The following is a 19,902-nucleotide window of genomic DNA, read 5'->3' as shown; positions in this document are numbered from 1 at the left end:
TACACGCTTGGCGGGTTGGGGAAGATGTTTTTTCTTTTTTCTTTTCTTTTTTTTTTGTAAGTTTTGAACTCTTTAGCCTCCTCTAACTGTCTGCTTCCATTTTCGGGGGGGGGGGGTCAAAATGAAAAAAAACAAAACAACCTTTGTCCATTTTCTACCCACGCCCCATTGAAACATCGCCCGTCTCACCGATTAGACGTCCAAAAAACAAAAACAAAATTGGTAAGGCGTCACAACTGTCCCAGCAGACGATGTATATGAAAAATCAACCTCACAGGCGCTTAAATATGTAAGTGTAATGATGATGTTTTCGCCATTTGCATTGCGCCCCTTCACAGTTTTGGAGTGTGCTCCACTACACAATATTTTCCCGAGCCACGTTGACGTACTTCCACAACTTTCACACACAAAGACCAGCTGATTTAGTCATGGAAGAGCGCTACCCGGCCTGGGAATGCTTCTGTAGCTGCGGGTGCATTATGGGAAATGTAGGCTCCAGTGTTTCTGCAGGGAAGGGGCTCAGAGACGGATGGTGTGGATGGAGCACAGCAAGGTCAGAGATGCAAAATAAGAATCATCAGGCTCAATTCAGCCGCGTCGCCATCAGCCCCTGTACTGGGGTCACCAGGCGGTCAGACGAGCGTCCGGGTAGAAAATGGACCAATGTGGGGCTACATGGAACGGGACGAGGACTTTGGAGCGCTCCAGGCTGAGTTTAAAGGAGGTCACGGTGGACTCCTGATGGTACCAGAGCTACGCTGCTCCTCTCCGCGACCCTCCGCCGAGAGGAGCCTGACCACCGAATCCTGCAGATTTTTCGAAGTAGAAAACTCTTATGTGGTAGAGTGGTTTGCAGGCCATTTTCTGTAGTTAAAGGGGGGGGGGGGGGGTTGTAGTGGTAATTTGTATATGTTTGTTCTGTTGTTGTGTATAGGATGCGCCTACGCTGTCCACCATGTCCGCATGAGCCGCTGGACAATGTCAATGGCGTACGGAGGGACTGGGAATGCCTCACTCCATTAGACTTATTTTTTAATTATTATTATTATTATAAATATACTTCACCTGTGGGCTGCAAAGCAAGCAAAAAAAAAAGTGACGGATTAACTTGTTTGTTCTCACTGACGATGGCTACGATAAACGCAAGTACACTTTACATGGGAGAATAGTTCCTTTAGGTCTGTCGTGTCCGCTTCTCTGTTTTGTTTTTGGTTTTTTTTCTTATTTCGTCACGTCCTTGTCCAATTTCGCTTTTAACTGTGCAGTGGGAGATGGTTGCTCGTGTCCCTCAATGCATCTCTTACTGTGGACTCATGGGAAATCTTTTGTCTCTCCACTCCCACCTCAAGACTTTTTTTTTTTTTTTTTTTTGCTCCTCATTTGTAATGCCACTGTATTTGTGTATTTTAAAATTGTGTAAATAAATTAATAAGTACTTGTAGAATGTGTATAATGGCTTTTTATTTCATTATATTAAAAGTACAGGAACTGGTTCCATAATAGCCAATGGTATGCTGCGGGAAAAACCATCCTTAGCTGGCCACATTATTTCCCCTCAACATTTTCATAACTTAATAAGGCGATTATATATCAGTGTTATGTTGTAAGCCTGTCCTGCAGCCCTCCCCCCAAGTATCTACAAATATGTTGTCTTTCTCATTAAATAAAATATTAAAGCTGCGTTAATAATCAAATGTTTGGGTGTCACATAAAGGGCTTGCCTGGTGCAGCTTTTAATATACCTGATGCCAATCCATTGCAATAAAAAACTGCAACGGCGCAGCCTGACCACTGGGCGGTGCTGTGGGGCTGCTGCACAGCCAGGACAGTTACACAACAGGTCATGCCGCTCCTCCCTGCAGGATGTGCAGAGGACAAGAATAACATCCCCGGCAGTAGAAACTCACAAACCAACGAGAGAAAGGACACAAAGCGGAGTGAAACAAAGAGGGTTGATGTTTGCATTACGCCGTTATACCCCAAGAATATTTGGGGGTGTATTGTTTTTTTTTTATATAATGAAATGTGAGCATCTATTTTTACACAAGGCATCTGGAGTATTATTCCGGGTGGGTGGGTGGGGGTTGATGTCAGCAAACCACAGTTCCTTCCCCGCAGCAACAGCAGAGTTTATTTATTCCTCGATTATTAACACTCTGACGGTCGGAGCATCACAGGGAAGAGCCCACAGCAACACGCCTCCAGCAATACAGCTCCTGATCAATGCCAATACATCCCGAGTGCAGGGAGGGAGGGAGGGGAGATAGATATATAATCAGACTCTGTGTTTTTACTGTTGCACGTACTTCGCTAACAGAAACACATGGACGGAAGGAAGCCACCAATGTTTTTAAGTTGCATGGAGCAACTAGACTATGTTTAATGTGAGACGAGTGAGAGGCCCGGAGACGTTTTAGCGCCTCTCAGCTCGTTGTTTCGGTTTGATGTCGCAAGCTTTACTGTTTTGGTTGAGTCTCACGGCTCTCATGGACCTTGTTTCAACAAGGTCAAACAACAAACAACAAACAAAGCTCTGAGACAGCCACTGTACGCTAATAGTGTTAGTTATATGCTAGCCCAGAGCAGCCCTGGTTCCAATTATTATTATTCTTATTATTATTGGGTTTGAAGACTGCAAATTAACAGAAAGCCTGCTTTACAAACTATGGGTATAGAGTTTGACATATGAGGGCATTTGCCGGGCAGGGCTGGTGTAAAATGGTGCCTTCAAAGGCAGTCGTGTTGACCGCGTTTACGAGAAGAGTCCACGCTCCCCCCCCCCCCCCCCCCCTCTTGTGGTATTCACGACCTCGTGAGTGGAAAATTTTCTGAAAGCCCCAAATTCGATTTAATTGTGTACTATGTCTGTGGAAAATGCTGACATTCCCGCCCGCTAGCTTGCTAAATCGTTAGCCTGGGTGGACGGAGGCGGAGTCTGCTTGGCGTCCACGTTGCCATCGGCCTCTCGCGACTTACCACTTGAGCGCCACGCGTCGTCACGCACGCGAGCTCGCGAGTTCCACGTGAGGGCTGCAAAAGACGTTTATCGAGTGGCATTATGGGAAGTGTAGGATCCCGGTGTTTTGGGAACTTGAAATATACTTACATTATGTATTTACAATATGTATCTAAAGAAAGCGACCTAAATTGCCAGAGTAGCCCTTTATGATTAAAAACAAAACAAAAAAAATCTATTTAATACAGATTCAAATGTGATATAAAGTGCAATAAAGAGGATCCTTACGGTCTTATTCAAGTTAGTACAGCGCCGTTAATAATAAAACAATAGGGCAAAAATAGCAGAGCGGGCGACCTTCTCATTTGCCACTGTTGAGTATGTGTATGTGTGTTGGGGGGGGGGGGTTGCCGTGAACTGGAGGCGTTAGGACCCAGCAAGAGTACGGGCTGTCCCCCTCCCCCGCCCCCCTCCTCTGCCCCCCGCTGACGGTCTGCTCTGCAGGCAGACGTGCGGGGAGAAACGCGGCTCCGGTGCTGAGGCAGGAGGCTGGAGGAGGGACAGCAGCATCACTCGGTAAGAGACTCAACAGTTTGTCACGTTGAATCTCCGCTCTTGTTTACAAGTTAATGTTGGGGGGGGGGGGGGGGGCGCTGGGGTGTGAGTGAAGAAATTAAGGCGTCTTTTTACAGACACAGTGACACATACATATTAATGGCCACACATTTTTTTTTTTTTTTTTGTAAATATCTGGGACCGGTGATGTCCGTCACATCGCGTGATTTCGCACGATGCCAGCCACGTCGGTCCGTGTCGTGACAGAGTTGTGACGTAAGGTGTGCAGCGGCAGGTCTCACGGGGCTCCTCGTGAAGAACAAGTCAAGATCGGCTCGGTTTTAGTCTTAGCTTAACTTAAAACCCCCCTTTTTTTTTTTTTTTTTGGAAATGACCTTTTCTCCTCGGGCTGAGGTGAATCTCTCTGACGTGACTTCAGGAGAGAAACAAACGTGGAAGAAAAGTTTTTCACCTAACATTTTTTGGGGGATTTTTTTATGTGAAGGGTGTGGCGGCACCCGCCAGTGGTGTGATGGAAACTGGACATTATTATAATTATTAATAACCTTTTCTTGAATTTTTAACTTTGTTTATACAGATGTGCATGATGTCTTTACAATACTGACTTAAACCACTTCGTATTCTTACACTTTGTCTTTAAACGTCTCACCAAAACGGCATTTCCTGTTGAAGAAAATGCCATTAAGCCGGAATACACCCCATGCTTAACTGACTTGAATACTTTTTAGCTTAAAAAATCGAAATGATATCTCATTCACACCATTGCCCGCCACGCACATTAAGCCCTTAAAGCTGCACGCACTTCATTTCTGGCCACTTGGGGGGGGGGGGCGACGGGAACAAGCTGAAAACACACCGCTGACGTATCGTCTGAAGCCTGAAACTGTTTAGGCAAATGTGTTCGCAAACAATTCACACATTTAGCTCGTCCGGCAGAGACAGAGCCACGTTAGCGCTCTTTCAGGGGGGTTTCCTTTTGGCTCTGTTTTTGGTCTCCGCCGACTCCTGAGAAAAAACGCGTGGCTCTTGAGCCAATTCTCCCTGGGTTTGTCACCACGAGCGACCCCTTTCGCATCATGCATAGCCATTTAATCCAGCGCTAATATAAAAATACTGATTGGTGCAGCTTTAAAGGTGGAGTCCTACCAAACTAATCCGACCTGTACCGTATGCATTGTGTGCTTTTGTTTATCCTACGAATGACTAACATCTGGAGGTCACACGGCATGTAAAGTTACATAACGCACATTATGCGCTGTGTGTATCTAATTATACAGCCTTCCGGGTCACAAATGCTGATAGTAGAAGAACTTGGCTTGAAGCGCAGCACCTTTGAAAAGCACTTTAATGACAGATAAACCATTAATAACAGTTGAAATGCTCACGAAAGACTCGCTTTTTGGATGTGTTGAATCCTCCACTAGGCCGCGATGACCCCTCGAGGTCTAAAGGTACATTCCCCCACATTTCCAGCTCGCTCAAAGTTCAGCTGTGACATCTGAGGACTTTGGCTCACCACTCCCCGCCACAACAGAATCAGAGAGTGGGCCCAAGTTGTTTGCAGAGAGGCAAAGCAGCATCAGGCAGTTGGGGTTTTTTTTGTTTTTGAATGTAATTTCAAGACTTTATCTGATACCCAAGGACGCTCAGAGGACTTTTTTTTGTTGTTGTGTTTTTATAAGAGGAGATATTACAGTCCAAACAATATTCCCAGCAATGAATTCAGGGCACTTCTCAAAGCTGCGAAAGACTGTGTAATAATGCAGCATATTGCCCCGGGGGGGGGGGGGGGGGGGGGGGGGGTGGACTGACTGAAACACACAGGCTCTGGTGGCACATAGGTTTTTTTTTAGGCTGGTCACGTTACATTCCCGTCAGTGTGAGGCTCGAAATGATCACGTTACCCGGAGACACTGGATTGCTGGCTGTTCTGGCAAGAGCCCAGCCTGCATTTCCACCAAACCAACTCGCTCCTTAGGTTGTAAATTAGCCGATGGAGCCACTAGTCCGGACAGCAGCCGAGTGTCTTCACTGCTTTGGTTTGTAGAACCATATGGAGAGACAGTGTCTCCTGGGGCTTTAAGATGCTAACAAATGCACCAGGAAAACATCCTGGCCGCCACCCTTTTGCGCGATTTGGACCCAGGCAGACACGCGCTCATGAACCTGCATGTGTGGGGGTGCTCTCGGCTTGAGGTGCTGGTGGTAAAAGCCGAGTCTGGCTCCAGAGACCCAGTGGAGCTATAAATCACAGGGGCCGGCAAGGACCCAGTGCTGGCCCATTACGAAGCACAATAGGGGACGGTGTAGTGTTCTAGTGTGGTGTGGTAGTGTTTTTATCCGTAGCCTTCATACACAGAGGATGAAATGTGTATGGCAGATTAAAAGACGCTTAAATAAAGGTTCCAAATCTTTCGAGCTCTGCCACTGTCTGGAGTCTGCGACCCACGGGCACCTCTGTCAGGCCCGCGCTTGCCGCCATCTTCACCTCCCACCTGTTTCAGTGAGGGCGGTGTGGGGGAAGAGAGGCCCCCACTACCCTGACAGCGACGACTGAATTAGACGCTACCACGACGGAAAGAAAAATATATGTGTCCCAAATAAAATGGAATTTCGCTGCCTTGCTTTGAAGGTGCAAGCAGCTCATTAAATCCATGAGGGCACATGAGAACCAACCGTTTGTCGCTCTTTCTGGGAGTTAGAGGAATCTTTTTTTTTGGGGGGGGGGGGGGGGGCGGTGGCAAGGAGAGCAATAAGCGGGGAAGGTTTAAAGCTTGAGAGACAGAGTCAAAAATGTACTCCCAGGATGAACGTAGCTGGAGCGCGCTTGCATCCATTGCATAGAGGGTGCAATGTCGGGTTTAATTTTTCGGCAGCCTGACCCCGGTCCAGCACATCCGCTGAACCTTGCTAATATTTACTTTGCTGACAAAATGAATGCGAAGTGTGGGAATTCTTACGCGAAGTAAAGAGACACACTGTGTTTCTTTTCCCTGATGTTTAGGAGACAGAAGTGCAAATGTTGCTCCTTGAGCCGCCTTCACCTTTTCTGCTTCTTTGTTCTAGTTCCCGCTGGCCGTCGGTCCGATCCTTTGTGCTCCTGAAAATCCTCCCTCCGCCGCTCAGCCAACCAGCAATATCTGACCTCAGGGCTGCTGCTACACGTCATGTGTGGCTATGACTGTGTGAATCCCTCGCCGACCCACTGTCAGCAATCACTTCCCTGCATCCCCGCACGCAGATGAATCTGTGCGTCTGTGCTCAATCATGTTTTGTAATATTTCAAACAGGGTGTGCCACAGTCCACACAGTTAATGATGGTTGTATCACAGTTCATTTGAAAATGGTCACAGTAAATAGTCATGTTAAATGCCGCACATATCCACTTTGGCTAAATATGTTCAATCTGGGAGCAGTCTAATTGCTGATTAGTGGTATTGCTGATGCACTTAAAGAGAAACTCCATCGAACTGCTTGTTGTCATTCCCCGTTTTTTTTTTCCCCCTCCAGCTTCTCCGTCCGCCTCCATTGAAGCATAGCCCTTAGAGCGCCATGGGAGGCGTGGCGGTGGACGCGGGCGCTGGCGGGGCGAAGGCTCCGGATGGAGGGTGGGGCTGGGCGGTGCTGGCCGGCTGTTTTGTCATCACTGGCTTCTCCTACGCCTTCCCTAAGGCGGTCAGCGTCTTTTTCAAAGAGCTGATCAGGGAGTTTGGGGTGGGATACAGCGACACTGCTTGGATCTCCTCCATACTGCTGGCCATGCTCTATGGCACAGGTAGGCTGCTTCCATGCGTCTAATGTCCAATTGTTGTTTTGGTACATTGCTTATTTTGTTCATGGTCTGCGCCTTTCTCACCATGCTTCTGAGGACTTCACTGACTATTCCTTAAATGAAATGTGTCACTCACACTTGTGCGATCAAGATCTTGGACTTCTGAAAAATGAAGAGACAAGCAAACAGAAATCAAGTCGATATGATTAAACGTGAAAGTAAAACAAAAATGACACGAAATCAAACTCGTTTGATCTAAGTAAATTCACTTATTTCAAGGCTTTCAACTGTACCTTACTGTCTTCATCAGCAGATGGACTTGCTCAGTTGTTGTAAAATGATTATACTATTAATATTATGAAACTAAACATTATTAGGCCCAAGTATTTTCTGCTTGATTCCCCGAAGAATGGCAGGGTCTGACAGCGTAGAAGCAAGTGACGGACACGAACCTTAAAACTACAGTTTTAATGACTTGAAATAGAAATAAATGGTCTGTAGGTCTGGAAATGTGAGCGAAAAACAGTCAAAACTCGAAATAAGTCGCTGGCCTGACTGAGTGCGTTCCACCTTATCCAGGCCCTCTGTGCAGCGTGCTGGTGAACCGCTTCGGCTGTCGTCCGGTGATGATGGTGGGCGGCCTCTTTGCCTCCCTTGGAATGATCCTGGCCTCCTTCTCCACCAGCATCATCCACATCTACCTCTCGGCTGGGGTCGTTACAGGTCCGAACGTCCGCTGGGACTTTCCCTCCTTCCAGTCGCGCATTTGTAACGTCTAGCATGTGATACATTTGTGAGGATACATTCTTTCTTTTTCAGTCTTCAGTCTTTTCTTTCCTTTGCTGCAGGTTTGGGGTTAGCCCTGAACTTCCAGCCCTCTCTGATTATGCTCAACCGCTACTTCAGCGAGAAGCGTCCTCTGGCCAATGGGCTGTCAGCGGCAGGAAGCCCTGTGGCCCTGTGCTGCCTCTCACCACTGGGCCAGGTCCTCCAGTACCAGTACGGATGGAGGGGGGGCTTCCTCATCTTGGGTGGCATTCTGCTCAACTGTTGTGTGTGCGCTGCCCTTATGAAGCCTCTGGCCACCCCCAAGACGCTCAAGGCTAAGGACCAGGAGCAGGACGGCGAAGAAGGATCAGAGGGGGAAGAGAAGACGAAGAAGCCCAGAGCCAAACTGCTGGACTTCTCTGTGTTCAAAGACTGCGGGTTTCTCATCTACACGGTGGCGGCGTCCATCATGGTGCTGGGGCTGTTCGTGCCCCCGGTGTTTGTTGTGAGCTACGCTAAGGAGCTGGGGAACGAGGATACCAAATCGGCTCTGCTGCTCAGTATCCTGGGCTTCATAGACATTTTCGCGCGGCCCACGTGTGGCGTGATTGCCGGATTGAAATGGGTGAGGCCCCGTTGCGTCTACCTCTTCAGCTTTGCTATGATCTTCAATGGAACCACTGACCTGGTCGGATCACTGGTGGGTGAATGCCTGCTCACGTTAGTCCACTGATGGAAGACCTAAACATGTTTTGCCCCTCCCTCACAATGCATTTTATATTTGTTCCCAGGCTAATGACTATGCGTCGCTGGTGGTCTTCTGCATCTTCTTTGGCATCTCCTACGGCATGGTGGGCGCGCTGCAGTTTGAGGTTCTCATGACAATTGTTGGTACTGAGAAGTTCTCCAGTGCCATTGGCCTGGTCCTGCTCATGGAGGCCATCGCTGTACTGGTGGGGCCACCTAGTGCAGGTCAGTAAGCACAAAAACTACAACATGAACATGTTGGACTAAAGTACCCAAATTATTTTAAAGGTTTTTGCTTATAGCAGTACTTCCAATCGAGCCTTTCTTGCTTTTAATATTGGTACAGCACAGGTAGTACTGCAGAAATGGTTTGTTGTTACGTCCAGGGGAATGAATTCACACTAAGCCTTATGGCTATACCAGCTACGAACAGGCCTCAGCATATACATCCATTGCCACGCCAAGAAAGGATACCGGGCCTACTTGAACCCCGGTGAGCTCCCGTGGTGCCGAACCCCTGCGTCTTCACCGAATGACTGCTCACAGCTCGGCGTTGGCTTTCTTTTTCGGGCTAACACATTAACGCCGACAAAAGCGCAACCAAAATACATCCAGGACGATGGTTATCATTCATTGGCCGTCGCAGTCTCAACAAAAGGAGCTTCTCACCTGAGTCAAAATTCGAACAAGTATCAAAGAAAACAGCCATGCAAATGTCTCCAAACAACACCCTAGTACATTGACTTACATGCAGCCGGAGAAGCATGTTCCAGGACACCACGTTTTTTATTCTTAGTCAAAGGCTGTTACACTTCCTGTAGTTAGGTTAAACTCACATATTCATTGCTCAACAATAATAGACTGACCTAAACTAGCGTTACCTCTGTGTGGTTCTCCCATTTTATCCTCTCATCTGTTTCCCCCGTCTTCTGTCTCAGGCCGGCTTCTCGATGCCACCAAGAACTACATGTATGTCTTCCTGCTGGCAGGGAGCGAGGTGGTCCTCTCAGCTGTGGTTCTGGCCACTTGCAACTTCCTGTTCATCACAAAGAAGCCCTCGGAGCCCGCGAACAAGCTCGAAAACGTCACAGCAGCAGGCGACGCCGAGACAGGGGTGCGCGGCGAACCTGCAGAGATGAGCGACGAAGAGGAGAAGGGGGCAAGGGAGGAGCAAGAGAAGGGGACAAAGAAGGAGGTGGTACGGGAGTTGAAGGAGGAGACAGACAAAGAGGAAATAGGGGAGGTCAGGCCAGAGAGCGTAACAGTGGACTCGCAGGAAGTGGAAAGGTTCTTGAAAGAGCCGCAACAAAATGGAGACATGGCCACCAGTCCTGAAACGTGCCTGTGAGCAGGGATGGGGGAAGCTGGACGAGATTATACTTGCAGGCTATGCTCATTCCTCTTTTAAAATAACCCAACGGCAGGATGAAGGCTACTTTGAAGTGAAGTAATGAGTAGTTGATAGTTGGATAGTTGTGCTTTCCTCACCATTCAGTGTTTGATCCAGGCCTTCATGTCTGTCGTTTGCAGGGGTTATTATTATTGGTGTCACTGCCATATGAAATAGTAATAGTTATGTCAGCAATATTTTAACACTAGATGTGGTGGTTAACAGTATACAATAGAAGGATTGCCTTGCGTATACAGTTTATATCCAAAGTCAAAGGTTTTATTTTGATGTAGCCACCAGCAAATAAAGGTATGGGATAATTCTGACGATATTCTATATTCGTAGTGTCAACAAATCCCATGAAAAGGCCGTAACTACAGATGGAAATGAGCTTTTAGCTACATCTACAACAATCAACGTATCCTACAAAAGCCTGGTCACATCAAAACGTGGCGCCGCTAAGCTCGTTTATGCGTCCTCGCAAAAATGGTAGCACGAAAACCTTGGTGACGTGGTGACTACTAGCGGGCTAACCGCTAACAGTCACAGTAGCGCTCCGAGCTAGTTAGCAGGCTTGCTAACTGTTCGTGAGCAAACCACGCCTCCGTTGGAGCAGTTTATATTCCAGCGGAGGAGGGTTAGCGTTAAATACCCATGAAAAACCCACCAATATAGAATCACGCCAGCCTTATCCTTCAGAAACAAAAGGCTTTTTTTTTCATTTTTTATTATAGCGTGTTATAAAAAGTCAGAACAGCTTAGCCATGTAAGTCGGAACACCTTTCTGCTCGCTTGAAATGGTTAGCGTTTGCTGTGAAAAAGCTTGAAAGGCTCGTAATCCCCTCACTATCCAGTGTCGTCCAAGGGCAAAAGTACCTTCCCGTACGGTCTGTGTTGTCACGGTTAAGGCAGGCTAGATGTTTAAGTGAGAAATGGTTTCTGTTCTATCAGTATTAAATGGTTGCTAATGGTTGCTACGTGCATGTGTCAGTTGTTTGAAGGTTGTTGCTGGTCACGTGGTAGCTTTGTCATTCCTCCTCGGATTAACAGCAGGGCCCAAATATTCTCCACCTCTTTGTTGTGGCCTTCATCACTGCGTTCCATGAGACGTTCACAGTCTTTTAGGTATTTCACTGAAGCATGAAACGCGTGCCAACCTGAAGAGCCGTTGGCTGAGGGTACAGCCTCGCATTGCACTGCTTCACTTTCACTCAAATAGTAGAGATTCGGTGTCCTTTGACGGACCACAGGGTGGGCCGAGGAAACATCACCATCCTCAAACTCGTGTTTCCTACATGCTTTGTGTTGTCTGTACTGTTTGTGCGTGTCTCAGTGAAACAGAATATTAAAGGGAGAATTTGTTTATTTACAACTTGGCTTGTCTTTTCATTTCATGGACGTTGCTATAAAATGTAATCAGAACCAAAGAATGGTGGAACGGTGGCCCCCGATATGAAAGGAAGACCCAGGCTGTCCTGGTATCAGGCTCCCTTTAACGTGCTTACTTGGTGTCATTCAACACTGTGTATCTTTAAAGCTGCGCTAATCAATATTTTTATATTAACAGTGGGTCAAATGATGACTTGAGATGTAAAGGAAGTTGCTCGCAATGACAAATCCACACTGAAGTGTCACCCAACTCTGCAATTCCCCACTTTAGAGCCTTTCAGCAACTCAGGAGTTGGTGGAGACCAAAAACAGAGCTGAAAGGAGAGAATTCAATGGATATTTGAGTACTGCATATTTGGCTTACGTTCCTCGGGTGGCCAAACAGCACGCAACCTACAATTGCTAACTGTTGTGTATAGGTACAGAAATACTCCATACTGACACTGGAGCATACAATATATTAAGAAATATCCGGATTTGTTTCATCTTAAGTTCAGTGCAGAGACAGCTTTAAATGGGAGCTCCGAAAGAGTGGAGCAAACGCCATGCATATTGAATTTCTGCCTCGCTGCCCCATTACACATCATTTTGGTAATGCGCATTAACCTTTTGCTATTATTTCCGTACGCTGTCCTCGCGGGGCATGTAACGAAGTTAAAAATGACGAGAGAAAACATCACTTTGTCCCTTAATTCAATGGACTTATTGCCGTGACAGTACAGGCATGCATTCATGTATCGTGTGTGAACTGTTGGTGGCTGCAGGGAAACGGCACGTAACATGACAGTCGGTGTGAGTGACGCATCTGTCAGTATCCATGGCGATGGGTGATTTCCACAGTGTAGAGTGGGACTTCTTCATGTGAAGTGTCTGGTGACTTTCAGTGTATCATTTTACAGAAAGGGCCGGCGATAATAACTGTTCCATAAAACATTCATTTAGTTTTTGTAATGCTTCTCTACGACTGGTCAGTAAATATTTTATTTTAGAGCCAAACGGCACGCTCTCTTATAGCTTTATCTTGTTCTATATACATAAGCCATGCAGCTGTTTTAAAAGTGCTGTTTTGGATATATGTATCCAGTATGTTTAATTGTATTAACTGTGTTTCAGTGTCAACTTTTACTGTTAAAATGGGGCCCACACCCCTTGTGAAGTCACTTTCTCACTCTTCTAACCACAAATTCCTACTGAATGTCACTGATATCTGTCAGGACAGGCCGAGATGGACTTTCATTTTAGCCTTTTTCTGTTACAAAATGATACGACCATGGTGTGAGAAAACAAAAAAACAAGCTGGTTGTGTTCATGAGGTCTGCCCCACTGTTAAAATTCTCCAATCCAGACACACAGTTGTTTATCCGTGTGAGGAAGCTCCTTTTCCGGTGAACGGTGTAGCTGTCGAGCAGAAGATGGCGGTGAACTGTGAGCACAACACGTATGGCCTTTCAGAATGTTTTCAGTGATGGAATCCATGAAGATGTCTGGCAAACAGCTTGTTCCAACCACATCCTTGGAAAAGGTGCAATAGTAATAACTTTTGAAGCACAAGTTGTTGTTCATAAATTGGCAATTAATCACCAACTGGTGGTGTAACTGGTGTAAGTACTACTGCTGTCATGTCTGTTCCACACACCGCCGCAGCAGCAGGGGGCGACAACACACCACATTAGATGGCCAGCAACAACCATTACCAAGAAGAAGACTAGGAGGCGGGGCCATAGGAAAGGTTTCCCACCGGTGCTATTTCGCCGTTGCACACGATTGGAAAGTGCTGCGCCAGGAATACTCAACAAACCTCACAGCGTTACAGGTGAAACAACAAACTATGGGGACACATATTGATAAGTACAGTTAGCACACGACCGGAGCAGCGCTGGGTGCCCCCAGAGATACGTAACTGTGATTTTTTTTCCCGTCAAACTCGCTGTAGTATGTAGTGCGGTGGTGCATCATGTGCTAGTTACATGCCAACTGACTGACTGCAGTTAGCCGTGCTAGCTAAATGACAGTACAGCACAGATGCAGCTAACTAGTTCGTGGTAAATGTTAGCAACCGTTGATGGCGACGGCAGAAAGAAGCCAATAAAAGAGAAAAAAACGTGTGGGTTGTCAACTTTGCTCTCGCTAACGCCAAGGAGACAAGCGATACAGCTAGCCAGTTAGTTAGGCTTCAGTGTTCTAAATGTGTTACAGTTAGATAGCTACATTTTGAAACTCTTGAGTCGTCGACGTCCAAAATATCTCACTTTAATCTGCGCACCAGCAAGTAGCCGAAAAACTGCGAATAACTTAAAAAGAAGTAACTTTACATACTTGGGGGACGTTCGTGTGTTCATTGCTGGGCTGAAACTAACAAACAAACTAAATACCAAGAAATAGACAGTCAATAGATTTCTTAGTTTTTTCCCCACTAATGCTACGTAAGCTAACCGCGCCGTATCAAAATATAAGAGAAATGGGTTGACTAGATAGTAATAGCTCATGCTGGGGTTGGAAAGAGAGCCTAAGTACCGCAGTCAAGAAGAAATTCCTTAAATGTTAATGCCAGAGAAAATCCCCAGACTCAAGAGTGTCTTGGGTTGTAGAATGAGGCACATGTAAAGTTTCTCCATATTTCCTCTGTCATGTTTTGAAATTCAACACAGTTGATAGTTGAGTTTCAAAACTTGGACAGTACCTTTCCACCGTCTGCTCAGTGTCTGTTGTGTTGTTTTTTTCCAGGGTTCTTTAATTCATTATTTTGCATTTCCTGGTCTGGTGAAGTCCACCGTGATGGCCAAGCTCCAGGGCTTTGAGTTCTGGAGGAAGACCCTGAAAGAGGCGCGCTTTGTGGTGGCGCCTATGGTGGACCAGAGCGAGCTGGCCTGGCGCCTGCTGAGCCGCCGCCACGGTGCCCAGCTCTGCTACACCCCCATGCTGCACGCTCAGGTGTTTGTCCGCGACGCCAACTACAGGAGAGAAAACCTCTACAATGAGGTGTGCGAAGAGGACCGGCCTCTCATCACACAGGTGGGGATCTGCACAGGGCGAGGTTGTTAATGGCGACAGACCGCACGACATGCAGCGTGTTCGTTATCTTGCACGGCTTGTCATTTTATGTGAGTTTGCACCTCACGTTGACAGTAAATCACAGGGTTGCTCTCCGTCTGTGTGTCAGTTCTGCGCCAATGATCCAGAGGTGTTCCTTCAGGCGGCTCTGCTGGCCCAGGACTACTGCGACGCCATCGACCTCAACCTGGGCTGTCCGCAGATGATCGCCAAGAGAGGTACGCACGCTTCCTGCTGAAATGAACCCTGGAATTTCTGACTCCGATGAACTCCTAGCAGTTGTATGCCAACCTCGCAGATGACAAACTAAACTGTCTCGGTGCTTGTTTCTAAGGGCACTATGGAGTTTTCCTACAAGACGAATGGGAGCTGTTGGAGAAAATGGGTGAGTCTGTCTAAATCTGGGATTATGGCTGGCAAAATTTCAAATTTCAAACCCTGCAAATTCTAAAAACATAAATCAATTTCTAGCTTCAGCGTCGTGCTGCTGTTTTCTCAGTTTTTTATTATTTTGTGTTTTGCAAACCGCCCTCTTATTTTACAGTCAGGTTAGCCAATGAAAAGCTCTCGGTGCCCATCACATGTAAGATCCGCGTGTTCAAGGAGGTCGAAAAGACGGTCCACTACGCCCAGATGCTGGAGAAAGCCGGTTGTCAGGTGAGATCAGTGCCCAGCGTTTAACCAGACAGAGATGAATGAACTGTACGTTTATCGATATGTATCTGTAAAATCGGCCTTTAATGCTCTGTGAGGATACATTACAAAAAGGGTCAGCTCTCTTTCCCAGCTGCTGACAGTGCATGGCAGAACCAAAGACCAGAAAGGAGCCATGACGGGTATCGCTAGCTGGGACCACATCAAGGCAGTACGGTGAGCTACCGCCATGATAAACCTTTGTCCCGCTCTTCCAGTGGTCTCAAACTAATAATTTAGTGCTCCTTTTGCGCTATTTTTATGAGTCATTTGATGAATTAACAAAATCAAATGACTCGCAGTGCTTAGCGTCTGCCTCCTCCGGAAAAACAACATATTTTCATTTACTACTTTGTGTGCTTTTGCTGCAGGAAGGCACTAAGTATTCCAGTATTTGCAAACGGCAACATTCAGCACCTGAGTGATGTGGAGCGCTGCATTCAGGAGACGGGCGTGCAGGGAGTTATGAGTGCAGGTTAACAATCTCTCATTTGTTCCTGATATATCATTGTGAATAGATGATGTCCCTGCTCAGGATAATATGCATTGTTTTTGCGTTGTTTTCAGAGGGGAACCTCCACAACCCGGCGCTGTTTGAGGGCTGCAGCCCCCCAGTGTGGGAGATGGCTGAGGAATATCTGGAGGTGGTGAAGCAGCGCCCCCCCTGCACTCTGTCCTACGTACGAGCCCACCTCTTCAAGCTCTGGCACCACACGTATGTCTCTCTCTCTCTCTCTCTCTCTCTCTCTGTATGTGTGCATGTACCTTACACCTGGAATACTACAATACCACCAAACTACTATATCGCAAAGTAACTGTAGAATGTAAGAAATGGCCATAAATAGTATCAAAAACCAGGTTTGATTTTTATGAAAACCTAAAGACTATTACGTCAAGGCAGAACAATTGTCAGTCACACACTCACACACTCTGTCCGAGTAGTCCGTGGTCCATTTCGGGTGACAAACAACCCATAATATGACACTCTTAATGTAATAGGCTGGCTCTGTAACACCAGCATTCAAACACCAAGACTTTAGAAAGTGGTAACGAGTCTTTAACATCAGTTTAAATCTTGTTTTTTTTTGTTTCTTTTTGTTGCCCGGTGAGATTTTCAAGATGCTGACGTAGTCTCAAACTTTTTTTAACATCTCTTGCATTAGCAGGGCTGCTTCATGGTTATATTGGATTTGTATATGATGTTTGCATCTGTTAATGGTTTCTCAAAAATATTGTAGAACAATATATATCTTGATATCTCCATATTTAGCCACTCCTATGTACTGTAGTTAGCACTGTGTATTCATCGAACATTTCCGATGAATTTTAATCTTTATAGTAGTGCAGTAGCTGAACCTCTTGACCCTGTCTGCATGCACCATGTATTTAGAGCTGCAGCCTTGTGATTTGTGTGTGTGTGTGTGTGTGTGTGTGTGTGTGTGTGTGTGTGTGTGTGTGTGTGTGTGTGTGTGTGTGTGTGTGTGTGTGTGTGTGCGCAGGCTACAGATACACCAGGACCTGAGGGAGGATTTGGCCAAGGTGAAGACCCTCGAGGGTTTGGCTGACGTCAGCAAACAACTGAGGCTGCGCTGCCAGGTAAATGGCAAAAAGAGGCATTTTTTTAGTTTTGTTTTTTTTTTAAACTGGGGGAAACATTTGAATTTGTCGTTGTGTAGCTAAATGCTCAGCAGCACCCGAGTTAGAAAGGTAAAACAAAAAGCTTTTGAGCTGGTATTAACACCCAGCCAACTCTTAGATCCAACTTGTCTGAGCAACAAAGAGCCATTTAAATGAGTGTTACGACCCGGCATGGATTTGTTTACTTATTTGTTTATTGAAAGGATCCCGGTTAGTTGATGCCATAGCAGTCAGCTAGTCTCCCTGGGGTCCACACCTGACACACAATACATTTAAACGAGCCATGTCAAACAAGACATGGACATCTCACTTTCTACAATATGGGGCCTTTAACACATTATATTATATTATTATATGATGGACATTAAAACTAATCAACACCGTACATACATATAGGTAGAATACTAATCAATTATCAATATATAGATGATATTTAAAAATAACGAGAATTCTACAACTCATATGAAGACTAATATTATAAACTGCCACATCTGGATGTGTGTCCTATACCTGCGGCTGAATGTGTGTCTGTACAGGAGGAGATAGCCAAAGGAAAGGATGTGGAAGAGAAGGGGGGCGGCCTGCCGTTCCCCCACTGGATCTGCCAGCCATACGTCAGACCTGTGTGAGTTTCCACCCTTTTTGTTGTTTTTATTGTTCTCTCTATAATCTTTTCACTGAGACCAATTGATACAGCCCTCTTCCTGCAGTACCAATCAATAAGTTATCTACAATAAGTATGCAGAAAACATAAGGATTCAAGAAAAACTACCCAAGAGCTGAGCTTTCTCATACATGGTAATCTTACTCACTCTGCCCTACAGGCCAAAGGAGCCAGTTGCCATTGGCAACGGCCAGGGCTCACAGGTGAAGAAGTCAGTGTGTCAGAAGAGGGCCCTGGAGGACTCAGATGGAGCAGCTGACACTCTCTCCAAAAACAAGCAGAAGAAGAGATCCCGAAACCCCAACAAGAACTTCTGCCCCGAGCAGAAACGTGAGTCTTAACGCGCCACTTTCAGAAACGCACCAAGTGGAACGCTACTGAAATCTGACAAAGTGTCCCTCTTTCTTTCCTCCCGGCAGCCAAGTACATCAAATGTGAACAGTGTGGAAACCCAAAGGTAAGCACGTACATCTACGCGTCCGTCAGTGGGTGGCGCAGATCCCCACTAGCTCAAAGAAGAGTCAGCGTAATGCTGACGTAAACAGGAAGTCGTCATGGTTAACTCTGTTAAAACAATAAGGCGTGTGTCCAGTATAGTTATAGATATATATGGAAGGCGCTGTCCTGTTTGTAAAGGCGTCTGTGCTTGAAATCCTCTCTGTGTGTGAAGAAGTGTGCAGTATATTTGTTTGGTCTCCAACCAAAGTGCTCCATGTAGTTTTCTTTTGCTCCACAGGGAAATAAATGTGTCTTCAACCTGTGCCGAGGCTGCTGTAAGAAGAAGTCCTACAAGGAGGTGGCAGACTGTCCGAGTCAGTACACACACACACACACACACACACTACTTAATTCACTTCTAATGTACTGATTGTTGTAAAAATGTTTTTTAATAATATGAAATGTTTAAATCAGAGTATCATCAATCCGGTCTGGTTGTTTAGTCCACACGAGTTTGATTGACAGCTTTCACACCAGCCACACCAAATGCACAAGAGTTAATTTGTTATTATTTGCAGCTCATGGGGGGGAAAAAAACAATAAGAGTAATCAATAATGAAAATAATCTGTATGTCCTGCGGTTGACAGGCCACGGGCTGAGGTTCAAGACCAAGGCAGAGAAGCAGAAAGCCGAGGAGGACGAGCGGAAGGAGGGCCCAGCCACAGAGACGGTGGGAAGCGGCAGCTCTCCTCGGCCTCCCCTAGATCCGAGCACCCAGCTGCCACTATGAGCAGCACCACGGCTATCTCTACATGCAACGAAACGTAAGGTTACGTAACATGAGGGTTAGAAGCTCTCTGATGGCCAGACCAGTTAACACTCAGTAGGTCCGCACAACACGTCGGCCATCTTGGTCTTCATCAAGTTTGTCTCGCCTCCAGATGTAATCGCAGCTGCCGCGTGGACCTCCATTTTGCCGGGTTTATTGGGACGGTAATTGGACCTTCAGGTGTGTGCACGTAGAGGTAGCCAGTGGACATACAGTATACACAGCTGCTAAGTGACCTCAACAACAAAGTGTTCTCCAGGAAGAGACTTGTCTGGCGGACATGGATGGACATTGATCCGCAGACCAAAACCCATAAAGAAACAAAAATATATTTTTATTTCATGTTTTTTTTGTTGTTGTTTTTTTTGTCCTCACAGATATGGAAGAGTTGCTCATCTTATTCTGTCATCTTTTATTTTTAAGATTTTATGACGATACGTATTTTGTCCAAAGTTGTTACTGAGCCACCAAAGTTCAAAGATTCGGTAAGTGGGAGGAAATAATGGGCTTTATTCTTTCACTTAAGGTCCTCATAGCTCGTTAGTTCACCTATTTATTTTGGCTAAAGGTTTGCCTGTAGCGCATTGACTTGTGTATGTGCCTTTTTGATGAGAAGCACCACTGCCTATCCATGTGTGAACTGGAGCTCACGGGGGTGGGGGTGCTCCATCTGCTGTCGTGTAATGCTCAGTGACTACACAAATCCAAAAGACCTGTATTTAAAGGTGCTGACTGTGTAATTGTGCATACAGTATCAACACAATGACATTTTGGGAAACCTTTTATTGAGATAAACTGAATATCAAATTCATCTCTGTACACGTTTAGCCTAGCTTAGCACAAAGATTAGAAGCTAGCTTAGCTCACTCAAAAGTGAAGAAAGAAAGAAACACATTTTGGATGTGTTGGTGACTAGCTTGCTTGCTTGCTACCGACACATCTGAATGAAAAAGTCTTCGGGGACTTTTTGGTTTAGTGTTTTTTTTTCTT

The 19,902-nt window shown here is 46.1% G+C and overlaps 2 protein-coding genes across 4 annotated transcripts; both read left to right on the top strand.

Annotated features, from left to right (window-relative positions):
* The first annotated feature begins 7,084 nt into the window (after positions 1-7,084).
* Positions 7,085-10,167, top strand: slc16a3a (solute carrier family 16 member 3a). Of its 2 annotated transcripts, XM_070922529.1 has the most exons (6): positions 7,085-7,307; positions 7,884-8,027; positions 8,153-8,772; positions 8,864-9,044; positions 9,758-9,903; positions 10,039-10,167. In XM_070922529.1, exons 1-6 carry the CDS (start codon positions 7,085-7,087, stop codon positions 10,165-10,167), a joined length of 1,443 nt encoding a protein of 480 aa, XP_070778630.1. The 2 variants fall into 2 exon arrangements, with proteins under 2 accessions (XP_070778630.1, XP_070778628.1); XM_070922527.1 differs by having other exon boundaries at positions 9,758-10,167.
* Positions 10,168-14,358: 4,191 nt separating this feature from the next.
* On the top strand, positions 14,359-19,216 carry dus1l (dihydrouridine synthase 1-like (S. cerevisiae)). 2 transcript variants are annotated; one of them, XM_070922530.1, is made up of 14 exons: positions 14,374-14,610; positions 14,759-14,867; positions 14,984-15,034; positions 15,194-15,306; positions 15,437-15,519; positions 15,714-15,817; positions 15,910-16,057; positions 16,842-16,938; positions 17,517-17,605; positions 17,805-17,974; positions 18,064-18,101; positions 18,381-18,456; positions 18,731-18,907; positions 19,025-19,216. In XM_070922530.1, the coding sequence occupies exons 1-13, from the start codon at positions 14,374-14,376 to the stop codon at positions 18,871-18,873; spliced, it is 1,458 nt and encodes a 485-aa protein (XP_070778631.1). In that variant the 3' UTR covers positions 18,874-18,907; positions 19,025-19,216. The 2 variants fall into 2 exon arrangements, with proteins under 2 accessions (XP_070778632.1, XP_070778631.1); XM_070922531.1 differs by having other exon boundaries at positions 14,359-14,610; positions 18,731-19,061.
* The last annotated feature ends 686 nt before the right edge of the window (positions 19,217-19,902 follow it).

Source organism: Enoplosus armatus, chromosome 17 (genome assembly GCF_043641665.1).
Source record: "Enoplosus armatus isolate fEnoArm2 chromosome 17, fEnoArm2.hap1, whole genome shotgun sequence".
Lineage (NCBI taxonomy): Eukaryota > Metazoa > Chordata > Actinopteri > Centrarchiformes > Enoplosidae > Enoplosus > Enoplosus armatus.
Note: the sequence above shows the minus strand (reverse complement) of the source record. Positions and strands in the feature narration are given on the sequence as shown.

Bases quoted from the DNA above. Each gene is read 5' to 3' on its own strand.
- slc16a3a (XM_070922527.1), top strand. From the start codon at position 7,085: ATGGGAGGCGTGGCGGTGGACGCGGGCGCTGGCGGGGCGAAGGCTCCG. The intron at 8,773-8,863 runs GTGGGTGAATGC...ATTTGTTCCCAG, and splicing joins CTGACCTGGTCGGATCACTG to GCTAATGACTATGCGTCGCT. The intron at 9,045-9,757 runs GTCAGTAAGCAC...CTTCTGTCTCAG, and splicing joins GGTGGGGCCACCTAGTGCAG to GCCGGCTTCTCGATGCCACC.
- dus1l (XM_070922530.1), top strand. From the start codon at position 14,374: ATGGCCAAGCTCCAGGGCTTTGAGTTCTGGAGGAAGACCCTGAAAGAG. The intron at 14,868-14,983 runs GTACGCACGCTT...CTTGTTTCTAAG, and splicing joins GCAGATGATCGCCAAGAGAG to GGCACTATGGAGTTTTCCTA. The intron at 15,520-15,713 runs GTGAGCTACCGC...CTTTTGCTGCAG, and splicing joins GACCACATCAAGGCAGTACG to GAAGGCACTAAGTATTCCAG.